The sequence below is a fragment of the Prinia subflava genome, chromosome 10 (genome assembly GCF_021018805.1).
Source record: "Prinia subflava isolate CZ2003 ecotype Zambia chromosome 10, Cam_Psub_1.2, whole genome shotgun sequence".
In the NCBI taxonomy this organism is placed as follows: domain Eukaryota; kingdom Metazoa; phylum Chordata; class Aves; order Passeriformes; family Cisticolidae; genus Prinia; species Prinia subflava.
The window spans coordinates 1,190,872-1,203,807 of NC_086256.1; the positions used below are offsets into that span (position 1 = coordinate 1,190,872).

General features: G+C 42.0%; 1 protein-coding gene across 3 annotated transcripts in view; it reads right to left on the reverse strand.

Moving 5' to 3' along the window:
* MIER1 (MIER1 transcriptional regulator) overlaps positions 1-12,936 on the reverse strand; it is a 37,150-nt gene that overhangs the window by 18,069 nt on the left and 6,145 nt on the right. For all 3 annotated transcript variants that reach the window (XM_063406886.1, XM_063406885.1, XM_063406884.1), the window contains 3 exons: positions 5,936-5,960; positions 4,796-4,941; positions 478-645 (listed from right to left, as the gene is read on the reverse strand). In XM_063406886.1, coding sequence (XP_063262956.1) covers positions 478-645; positions 4,796-4,894 — 267 coding nt within the window. In that variant the 5' untranslated portion in view covers positions 4,895-4,941; positions 5,936-5,960. The remainder of the gene's footprint in view (positions 1-477; positions 646-4,795; positions 4,942-5,935; positions 5,961-12,936) is intronic.

Sequence of the window (12,936 nt, forward strand, 5' to 3'; positions counted from 1 at the left end):
GATGCTAAGCTCAAAACCAAACATTTTGCAAAGACACTTGAAGCCTTAGGTTCAGTTAATTCAAGTACTACCAAGCTGGAAAAATACAATTTAAAAGGCTCAAGCTGGAAAACCTGCAGGATTTCCAACACCCAGAGCCACATTTAATCCAGCTCCACCCTTGTGCAGCTTCAATAATCAGCTTTTCTACTCAGAGTAAGTGTTCAGTTGGTGTCTGCAGGCGTTTAAAATGGCACTGAAGTTCTGAAGGACAATTCCTGCATCCATGGATTTTAAATTGCCTCAGTTTGGGATGAGAGAGATGCAATTAACAGCAATTAAGAGAAATACAGATGGGTAATTAAGAATAAATCTTATTAGTAAAGGAAGGTTTGTGGAATCAACTCTATTACAAACTAGCTCTGCCATGACCTGGGATACCGAGTAGTGCAGGTATGCAAATCATGAATTTGCATATGCAAATGAGCACACATTTACCTTGTTTTCCCCACTGCAGCCGCTGTTGTCATCGTTATCGACATCATCATCATCCTCTCCCTCCTCCTCTTCCTCTTCTTCCTCCTCCTCCTCCTCCTCCTCCTGCAGGGGCACGGTGCCATCGTAGCCGTAGCGGCTCAGCAGCTCCTGGATGGGCATGTCGCTCTCCTGGGCCAAATCCAAACAAAACTGGGAATTAACTGGGATAATTCCACAGGAATTATCACAGAGATCAAACCACAGGGATCGTGGGCACCTACACCAAGAATGGTCATTCCAGAAGGGAAGGATTGGCAAAATCAGGAAGTCTGGGCTCCAAGAAAAATGTGGGATAATTGATTTCCCAATCCTTGATTTATTTACAGCAGACCTCCCACACTAACAGGATCTTCTGAATGGGCATGTCGCTCTCCTGGGCCAAATCCAAACAAAAATGGGAATTAACTGGGGTAATTCCATAGGAATTATCACAGAGATCAAACCACAGGGATCGTGGGCACCTACACCAAGAATGGTCATTCCAGAAGGGAGGGATTGGCAAATCGGGAAGTTTGAGCTCCTAAGAAAAATGTGGGATAATTGATTTCCCAATCCTTGATTTATTTACATCAGACCCCCCACACCAACAGGATCTCCTGGATGGGCATGTCACTCTCCTGGGCCAAATCCAAAAAAAAAGGGAATTAACTGGGATGATTCCACAGGAATTCCTCTATGGCATCAAAGTTCCCCATAAACCACAGGAATCACGGGCACCTACACCAAGAATGGTCATTCCAAAAGGGAGGGATTGGCAAATAGGGAAGTTTGAGCTCCTAAGAAAAATGTGAGGGGTTTTTGTGCTAATATAATTTATATTTATAATTGATTTCCCAATCCTTGATTTATTTACAGCAGAACTCCCACCCCATCAGGATCTCCCAGGGGCCATAATGCTCATTAAAAGGGGTTGGTTTTATCAAACACCCAGAGCAAACACATTCCTTATTGGAATATTTATTGGTATTCCTTCCACTGCCCCAAACCAGCTGGAAATTGTGGTTTTAATACAAATTGGTGGAAAAAATGGGTGAAATGTGTGTCAGCAGCACAGAGAGCTGAGACCCCGGGAGGCAGGAGCCTGTCCCAGGGCAAGCAGCAATTCCTGCAGTGACTCCAGCAATTCCTGCAGTGACTCCAGGAATTCAGCTCAAAAATTTCCTGCAGCTGCCTGGAACATGGAATTCCATCTTTTAGGGGAAGCTGTGCTCCAGGGACAATTCCACAGAGTTCCACAATCCTGGAATATAAAATTCCACCCCAAATGCTCCTCTCGGTGTCCCCTGCACCTTTTCCTGCCAGTTTGGATGGGGTGAGGGGGCTCTGACATCCAGGGAAGGGCAGCAGGAATTTTTATTTCTCATTTATTTGAAGCTGCTTGGCTCCAAACTCATCCCCAGCTGGAAGCAAATCTGCTAAAACCTTCAAAAATTTTATTTAAAAAATCATTAAAAAGTTGGTCCACTCTGAGGAGACATTTCCATTTCCACTGTCAATTCTCAAATTAATTCAAGTACAAGAAAGGCTCCCAAACTCTTACCTTTATTAATAAAAATACTAATAAATACTTTAAATTTCATTTTATTAATAAATACTATTAATAAAAGTTGCTGGCTCTGCTAATTAATTCCTTTATTAAATTAATCCTCACTGTCCAGCCTTCAGGACAATCACCCCTAACAGAAATTTTCAGGGATCATTTAAAAATTGTCTCTCAAAACATCAAATCCTTTGTTTATTATCTGGAGTTGCCTGCTTGCTCTAAATAGTTTTTTCTTAGTATTTAATGCACATGCTGGCTGATAATCAGATATTTTTAGTTATTGGCTGACCTTAGACTTCCTATCCTAAGGGCCTGCACTGATCTAATTTCTGGAAACATCCCAATAATCCCAATGACAAAAGGGGAGTTGCTTGTGCTCTGTAAAAACAAAGAGTGGCAGGGGTTATCAGCACTTATTATCTGTGTATTTTATTTTATTTTATTTTATTTTATTTTATTTTATTTTATTTTATTTCATTTCATTTCATTTCATTTCATTTCATTTCATTTCATTTTCATTTCATTTCATTTTCATTTCATTTTTATTTTATTTCATTTCATTTTCATTTCATTTTTATTTTATTTCATTTCATTTTTATTTTATTTCATTTTTATTTCATTTCATGTCACAGAACTAAGCCATTTTACCATTTTTATTCCTCTGCTCTTTGGTTAAGCTTTGCACCCAGCCATGCCAATACCAAGAATTAAATGTTGACTCCCTCTCCCCACGGTGCCACTTTCTGGGGAATGAATATTTTATATTTTACTGACACAGACAACAGGAAAGGCCTGTGCTCTTAATTAAACCTGGCAGCAGAGCTAGCAGAAAAATCACATCTGAATTAAATGTTCTCCAGGACGTTTTGGAAAGGAATATTCTATCCATGGAGCTGAGAATTAAAAATTCAAACTTTTACTGGAATTTGTAGCTATTTGGGAGTTATGGAACAGGAATATTACTGACCATGTGTGCCCCTAAAATATTTATCTTATTTTTCTCAAGTTAAGAGACTTAATTTCAAATAGTTCATTGCAATTCCAAGAGCTCCAAGGGCCAGCAACTCCCCAAGAGAAAACACAAATTGGGATTTCTGTATCACTTCAGGGCATTGCAAAAATGGAAAAGGTGAAAAAAATTAATGTATTTATTTATTATTTACCCATAACCAGAGGTAACCACTGGATGTGAGGGAGTAAAGGGAAGGGTTGTAATGTGGTGAGAAATTACATGAAATACAAAGAGAAAAAAGCACATTTTCAATTTAAACCCCACATGAGGGACATGTGGAGCTCCATTCCTCATTTAATCTACATGAAGAACATTTAGATTCACCAACTATTTATTTATCTTTATGCCTTCCATTTAGTACCAACCTGGAAATTAGCAGATTAAAAAAAAATGATGATTTCCACTGGATATATAGATTAAATGGAGTAAATTAATTTTAAATCCTGTTGGCAGAATCACTTAAGCTAAATAGGATTTGTACATCAAATATTCATCTGTGAATCATTAATGATCTGTTCTGGAGGCCAACAAGGCCACAGACAGGATCTAAATTACTTTGCATTTATAATGAACCTACTTGGTAATTTAAGAATATTATTCCTGCCTGGAAAATAATAGAAGACAATACAGAAGTGACAGCAGAGCCAGAAAGAAATTAGCATTTACACTGGAAATATTGATTAAATGCACTAAATTGATTTAAAGTGCTATTGGCATAATCATTCATGCTAAAGAGGCTTTGGACATCATTTCCTCTGCATCTTCCTATAAATGAAGATATTCCCGGGTGTTCCACTAGATTAGACAGATATTTGTGTCAAAATGCACAAGAAATGTGAATTATGAGGGGTTTGTTTTAAAATAAAAATCTACAAGTACTACTCAGGTGCAGTTGGAATAAACAGGTTTAGTCAGAAATGTGAATTATGAGGGGTTTGCTTTAAAATAAAAATCTACAAGTACTACTCAGGTGCAGTTGGAATACACAGGTTTAGTCAGATGATATTTTAATTTATATTACTTCTACAATGCAAATCCTACAGATGCAAAAAGCAGCTAGCCAAGCACATTGTTAATATTTATGCACCATTTATTTCCCCCAATTTCTGGTAAATTTATTCAGCCGTTGTCCCCTCCCTTTATTATTTATTGATTAATGGGTTAGGGGTGATTTAAAAAAAAAATTCCAAATAGATAAAACAAAATAAAAAATACAAAATAAAAATAAATAATATAAAAATATATATTAATAATAATAATAAAAAAATTAAAAATATATAATAAATAATATATAAATATATAATATATAATATATATAAAATATATAAATAAAAATTTAAGAAGTTTTAAAAATAAATAAAAATAAATAATATATATATAATAAAAAATAATAGATAAAATAATAAATAAAAATAATATATAATAATATATAAATATATAAAATATAAAATATATTAAATATATTAAATATATTAAATATATAAATAAAGAATAAAAAGTTTAAAAATAAATAAAAATAAATAATATATAAATATAAAAATATATAAAGTATATGAATAAAGAATAAAAAAGTTTTAAAAATAAATAAAAATAAATAAAAATAAATAAAAATAAATAAAAATAAATAAAATAAATAAAAATAAATAAAAATAAATAAAAATAAATAAAAATCCAAACCCCTGCATGTTTTGTGGGGCTGGCTGGGGCTCCCTCAGGCCACGTACCCTGTTGAGATCCTCTATCTCAGATCTGAAGTTGGTTTCTCCCTCCATCATCTCCTCCTCCTCTAGCGTGCGCTCGTCGTCGAAGTCGTGCACCAGCATGTCAGCAGAGGGGTCAAACTCATGGTCATCAGAGGCTGCTGAACCTCCTGGGGGGACATTCCCAAAAACATTTTCAGTCCCATCACACCCTCACAGAGCTGGGGGGTTTCACTTGTTTCTTTAGGTGACGCTCCAAGCGGGATTGTGAGCAAAAATTCAAATTATTTGTGTCTGGCCGGTTATTCGGGGGGATTTCCTTTGTGGGGGAGAGCCTGGAAGGAAGGAGCAGGTCCCTCTTTCTGCACATCCCGTCTGGAAAATTCAGTTTGTGATCAGTTCACTCTGAAATAATCACAAACCTGCCTCAGTGGAGCTCTACAGAGAGTAAAAAACTCATCCAACAAAAACTCAGCCAACAAAAACTCAGCCAACAAAAACTCCTTTACTCTCGGGCACCCTCCTCATTTACTGCTGCAAAGACAAAAATTCCTTTTCCAAAATGTACCCTGACCAAATTTCCCAGTTATGCAGATTTATTTCTGAGTTATTTTCCCCCATCCCTTTTCCCCTCCAGTTCTTTGGTTCCATTTGGGGACAATGACAAAGCCATGAATGGAGGAATTGGCACACGTCACTCAGCAATTTCTGATTTTTAATCCCAACCCTGCCCATCTTTTCCCCTTTTTCTGATTTTTAATTCCAACCCTGCTCATCTTTTCCCCCTTAATTCCAGCCCTGCTCATATTTTCTCTTTTCTCCTGATTTTTAATCCCAACCCTGCCCATCTTTTCCCCCTTTTCTGATTTTTAATTCCAACTCTGCTCATGTTTTCCCCCTTTTCCCCTGATTTTTAATCCCAACTCTGCTCATGTTTCCCCCCTTTTTTCCCTGGACAATTTGAATTCCATTCTCCAAACCTTGCCCCCACACTGAGGGTGTGACAGGGAGGAGTGACTCTAAGGTTTAATTATGAAGCAATTAATTATTTCTCTGAAAGAAATAAAACCTCAAGAGGTAACAACAATCCAGCTGAAGGAACTCCTTGAAAAATTTTCCACTCACAGGATGCCAAAATCTTTGGAAATTATTACAAATATTTACCTGGGCTTGAAGACTCAACAGAAGGCTAAAAAAAAGAAAAGAAAGGAAATTATTTTTGCTATGTTGAACCTGTACAAATCAAATAATTCAGCTGATATAGAACAACTCTCTGTAGAAAAATATATTTATAAACAAATATTTGTAAATAATAATCTATAAATAAAGCATAATAATAAATAAATAATACTTTAACTTCAGCTGTGATCTAACTGCAGGTATAAATCCCCTTTTCCACAACACAGGGATATCCCAGATTCCAGTGCCACTGAGTCCCAGCTTAAGAGGAATTATTCTTCCATTTGAGCACAAATTCTCTGTTCTCCTTCAATTCAGGGACATATTTTTTAAAGGAATCCCAAATCATAGTAAGAATTCTTTACAGAATAAAGGAAAAATCAATTTAATCTCTATCTCCAACCCAGCTGCGAGGAAAAAAACCAAAAAACCATCAGAAAATATTAATTTTGAGAAAGAAAATGAGACTTCCCCAACAAGGCACGTCCCAGAGCTCCTCTTTGGCCCAAAATTTGGTAACCTGGTCTTTCTAACCTCCACAAACAAATTCTTCCATAAAATCCTGCTTTCCCTTGCTTATCCCTTTGCCAATCTTTAACCTCCTGGGGGGAAATTTGCATGTCAGCCATTCAAAGCTCATTTGTTTGGATAATTCAGGCAAATGTTTCCACTCTTTTCAGGCACAGGGTAATGAAGTGTTTACTTCCAAGTTAGGAAAGCTGAATTTTCCCTGTGGTGCTCCTGTCACCTCCTGCAAACTCAGATATTGTTTGGCACCATGGATATTGTTCTATTAATTAATAGATAATGCTGTCCTCAAGGAAAATTTGGATTTTCTAAAGGATTTTCCCTCTCCTTGCTTCTTTCTCAACTCAGCCTAGTGATGCAGCAAAGCAAAACCTAAAACTGAAAAAATTCTGTCCAATTTGAAGTTCTTTTATATCAAAAGCTCTTCGAAGTGAGAAGAAAAAGACTTTCTGAGGGAATAATGTCACTTACACGCCTGCCTCCCTTTTGTGGGAGTGTCCAATGCACAAACAAACTCAAAAAGAGTCCAGAATAATGAAAAAGCAGAATATAAACACTGAATTCTTGCCAACATCCCATCTCTCCCTGCCCTCTGCCAGCGAAAGCCATTCCCTGTCCCAAGTCCCTCCTGCAGCCCCTCAGGATTCCCACAGAAATTCACTTTAAGTGGGTGAACACCACAAACACTTCTGCAGATCGTTGCACAACACCAGGGGAAGTTTTGCTAATCACTACACCCAAAAAAAGCCTTTATTTGCAAAGATTATCTTAACAAATTCCAGAGTCCAGCGTTACTGATTGGAGCTGAATATCAGGATCAGCCAGCAAGGCCTGGTCTGTATTTGGTGTTTTGTTTGTCTGATAAACCTGGGTAATTAATAGAATGCAATATGCAATCATTAATACAAATTAACGAAGCCTTAATGAGTTTATTGCAGCAATCACTGGTTGGAAACCAAGTAAATTCAACCTTCCCAGGCCAGGAAAAAGCCATGGAGAGCCCTCCTTTTGTTCATGGAAAGGGCTGGGATCCCTTGGAACAGCAGCAAACCCGGGAGTGTCCCAAACCAGGTGCAGGTGGCACTTGGGGACATGGATTAGTGCTGGTGCTGACACATAGGATGGGCTCAACGACCTTAAAAAGTCTTTTCCAACCTTAATTCAATGATTCCTTAATTCCAAACTTCTGCCAGAAATGACTCTGCCCTCCAAGGAACAGAGCTGGATTTAAAGGCCTGCAAAGGCCTGAGGAGGATTTATTCCATTTATATTATTTATGAGGGAGAAATTTATATTTATATCTATATGTATATCTATATTTATATCTATCTCTATATCTATCTCTTTATATTTATTTCATTTATATTTATTTCATTTATATTTATTTCATTTATATTATTTATGAGGGATAAAACATTTTCCTTAGTAAACAATAAATTCTGCAAATACCATCTCAGAACTCCTCTTAAATTGAAATTATTAAAGCTTTAGCTCTGATGTAACTCCAGGTATAAATCCCCCTTCCCACAACCCAGGGATATCCCAGATTCCAGGGCCAGTGAGTCCCAGTTTAAGAGAAATGATTCCCATTTGAAGCTGAGCATAAATTCCCTGTTTTCCTTCAATTCAGGGACACATTTTTTTAAAGGAATCCCAAACCACAATGAGAATTCCTCATGGAATGAAGGAATAGCCATTATTAAGGCCATTAAAATGTGTTGTTGCTGGGAGCCCCTTACACAAATTAACACTTTGCAAAAAAACCTCTTTCCAAAACCGGAAAACATTTCCTGGGTAATTTTTGATGTAACAGAGAAGCTTTGAGGAGGTCTCAGTTGGAAGGCAGTTTATGGATTTATAAATTAATAGTGATTTTGTGGTAACCCCTGGGGAATTCTGGCTGGTGCATGCACCAAGGGAATGATCTCAGCTCCAGGCTGGGAAGGGAAGCTCTGGGGAAGGGTTAACTCAGAAGGGAAACAGGACACAGAGCAGGGCCAGTGGGGGTTCAGGGAGCCCCAGCCCCACACGCAGCCTCTGCTCTGTTCCCTCTCCCACCTGCCCTGCCCGTGGCTTCTCCCGTCTGCATTTCCTGCCTGTCCAGCCTGGCATGAGCTGCCAATCACTGCTGCTTCTATTCCCAGCTCCAAGCAGTGCCACGTTCCAGCCCATCTTTATTAATGCCCGGCTCTGCCCAAAGCAGCAGTGACCTCCTGGCACCGCCGCTGTGGCACTGCCACCTGTGCCAGCCCAGCCGTCCCCACGGCCACTGGCACCGCTTTTCCAGCCTCTCCCTGATTTATCCCGGGCTCTGCAGTGCCAGAGGTGCTGCAAGCACGAGTTTGAGGCTGGACAGGTGGAAAAGGGAGAGCTGGCGATCCCTTCAGTGCCAGCCTGGAGCACAGAAGGTAAGGGGGCATCCTCTGCCTGAAGCTGTTCCAGAGAATTCCTTGGCGGGATCAGTCCCGTTCTGTGCCTCCAAGGGCTGGTGGCTCTGGCCAGGGGACAGCAGATGGATTTGGGGGCATTCAGTGATGAAACTTTCCTGTCTGGTTTAAGATCACACGGCTGTGCTGGCATCAGCAGATCCTCATTCCTAAGGATGGCCACGGAACAGGAATTCCAGCCCTGTTCTTCAGTGGATCCCCATTTTCTGCTCAGCCATTCCCAGGGAAGCACAAAGCACTTTCCACCTCAAGGGCACTCGTGGGAACAAAAAGCTGCTACCCACCAGAGGAAAATGGGATCCAAGGGCAGGGAGAGAAAAATACGACAGCAAAATACGGGATACTGACAATCCACAGGGAATCCACACTGCAACTGCTCTGGAACTGCAGCACCAGCACAGATAACAGTGACCAGTGTGGTGTGAGCTCAAGGGAATGAGAAATCACCCAGAAACTCCCAACTGGTGGGCAGTGAGGAGAAACTGCAGTGCCCAAGGATTGCTGCTGCACGGACACACCTCGGAGCAGGAGCGGGAATGCTCCAGAGCAGGAGACCCCGGCTCGGAGGGGTGAAGGGAACAAACCTCATGTGAGGAGACAAAGGAGACACTGAGCCCCAAACCACAGCACTGCGGGGACACCACTGTTTTATTCCAGGGTATTTTCAGGAACCTCAGGAACGACAGGGCTTCTCAGGGTTAGGGACACTTGCAGCAACCACCAGGCAGGAGATCACATCCAGTATATCTCCAGTATGTATCCAATTGGATAGGGAATAGATGGGACAGATCTCATCCCATACATTCCAGAGGGTTTGGATATGGAATAGATGGGACAGATCCCATCCCACACATTCCCAAGAGTTTGGATATGGAATAGATGGGACAGATCCCATCCCACACATTCCCAAGAGTTTGGATAGGGAATAGATGGGACAGATCCCACCCCACACATTCCCAAGGGTTTGGATATGGAGTAGATGGGACAGATCAATAGATGGGACAGATCCTATCCCACACATTCCCAAGGGTTTGGATATGGAATAGATGGGACAGATCCCATCCCACACATTCCCAAGGGTTTGGATATGGAATAGATGGGACAGATCCCACCCCACACATTCCCAAGGGTTTGGATATGGAATAGATGGGACAGATCCCATCCCACACATTCCCAAGGGTTTGGATATGGAATAGATGGGACAGATCCCATCCCACACATTCCCAAGGGTTTGGATATGGAATAGATGGGACAGATCAATAGATGGGACAGATCCTATCCCACACATTCCCAAGGGTTTGGATATGGAATAGATGGGACAGATCCCATCCCACACATTCCCAAGGGTTTGGATATGGAATAGATGGGACAGATCCCATCCCACACATTCCCCAGGGTTTGGATATGGAATAGATGGGACAGATCCTATCCCACACATTCCCAAGGGTTTGGATATGGAATAAATGGGAAAAATCCCACCCCACACATTCCCCAGGGTGTGGATATGGAATAGATGGGACAGGTCCTAGAGGTCAGTGCAGCAGAGATGGACAGACACGGACACATCCACAGCGTTCCCCCAGAACATCTCCCTGGATTTTGGGATCTGCCTCTTCCCACCATTTGGATGGAAGTGAACCGACCCCTCGGAGCTGGCACTGTGAGTTGATTTAATTTAAGCAGCCTTTGGAGGCACCAGCCTTGCAGAGTTTATCCCAGGCAATTCCCAGGGCTGCACGCTGGCAGGAGATGGCCAGGGCTGATTCCAGCATTTGGAATGCACGGGGATACTCCAAGGGGAAGGCACGGAGCTTTCTCTCTTTCCCCTAAAGCAAAAGCAGCTGAGCAGAAGGGCCAGGACACTGCACAGTTTCACTTCTACCCACAGAACTGAGGTCTTTGCTGACACCTTTCACACCACGGAACAGAACTGATGAATAATGAAACACCCGAAAATCTGCAGAATAATCTGCAGTGTCTACAAGACAAATACACATCCTGTCCAAATTGACTCAGGTATCTTTAATAGCTCTTGAAGTGTTACATAGAACAGTTAAAAACTAGAATTAAATTCTCCTTATATTGATAGCAATATGCCTGACAAGCCCATTAATTTGTTCAGGTCTTGAACTCTGCAATAAGGAAAATATCCCAAAGTTAATAAACTCTCCTGTGAGTTGAGCCTGGGGAAAAGAACTGGTAAAATATGGAATAACATCTTTTATTCCAGAGGGAATGTGTCCCTTTCCGTAAGAGAAAGGCTACAGTCCCAGCCTACCCCTCCCTGTGTGTTGTGTTACAAATTAACTTGTGTTAAAATATACATTTAAAAAAAGCCACATTTTTATCTTGGGGAGAAAATAGCAACATATTGAAGCAAGGAAAAAAGCAAAGCCACCTCTGGTGCTCTTTTCCAGTTCTACCTGTGAACATTTGCACAGCCCAAACTGCAGTGACATCCCTCAAATGGAAGCCTTTCCATCCATGGATTTTTACTTTTTTACTCTAGTGGCTACATGAGAAAACTCCTGTCCTTCCAGAAGACAAAGATCAAGTGCAATGTCTGAACTCACAGATCCCAAATGTGAACATCAAAGTCTTGAAGGCTCTACCTCAGCAAAGCTGCCCTGGCTTGGCCATTCCCTCCTCACACTTGATCCCGGTATCCACAGTTTTTCCCAGTGTTTTTCCTTGGAAGTTTTCAAGACCAGGCTGGAGACAGCCCTGAGCAAGCCTGGGAGACCTCAGAGCAGAGAAGGTCAGAGCAGAGCCCTCCTGAGCTCCCTTCCAGCCCAAATCATCCCATAATGCCGAGTTTTGAGATTTTTGAGAGCTGCAGGTGTTTAGTCTGGAGAAAAGACCTTAAATCCCACCCCTGCCATGGCAGGGACACCTCCCACTGTCCCAGGCTGCTCCAGCCCCAGTGTCCAGCCTGGCCTTGGGCACTGCCAGGGATCCAGGGGCAGCCACAGCTGCTCTGGGCACCTGTGCCAGGGCCTGCCCACCCTGCCAGGGAACAATTCCTTCCCAAGATCCACCTAAATCTACCCACTCCCAGCTTACAGCCACTCCCTGTGTCCTGTCCCTCTAAGCCTTGTCCCCAGCCCCTCCCCAGCTCTCCTGGAGCCCCTTCAGGCCCTGCCAGGGGCTCTGAAGTGTCCAGTGGGGACAGGGCAGGACAGAGAGGTGACAGTGACACCAGAGTGCCAGCACAGCAGCTGATCCCCCCTCGGATCCCTGCCCTGAAGGACTCGGGTCCATCCCAGCCTGAATCCCCTGCCAAGGGGAGCTCCTGCAGCTCTTGGGGTGCTCAGTCACAGCTGGGGACAGGGAATGTCAGGCTGCTGAAGGAGCTTCTGCCCAGGGTTCCACTCCAGAAGCACCAGGCAGGGATTTTCCCCAGGGATTGGCTCCTCTGGAAGTGCAGGTGCTGCAGGCTGAGGATGGTGCTGGAAGGAGGCAGCTGCAGCCAAGGGAAGGCTTTGGCTGACGGGACATGATCCCTGCAGCTCCACCAGGAGAAGCTCCCATTCCAAGAGGATTGTGGAGCACCACACCACAGGCAATCACAACTGTCCTACCTGCAGGACACAATCCCACACCTCCCTATTTATTTGCACTCCAGCATCTTCCTTAACTTCTTGGAACGATCTAAAATATCGTGCTAAGGAAACTGGGATTCCATGGAGTGATCGGCTCCTGCTATAGAATTCCAGAAGAAGCCAGCCACAGTCACATGCCAGGCACCACAAGGAAACATTCCTATGGACAATTTGTGACGTGAATGGATTAGGAGGGAAATACTAATGCAGCCTGGGGCTTCTGGCCAGGAAAAGGCTCAAAAAGAAACAATTTTACAACAATTCCAGCCTCTGCCCAAATCCCTCTGCTGCGTCAGGAAGCCCTGACTGGAAGCCCACAAACATCAATGTTTTATTACATGTAAAAAATATCCTCAAAACTCTTCTATTATGACAAAATAACTCAAGGGTCACCCTCTTTTTAAGATTA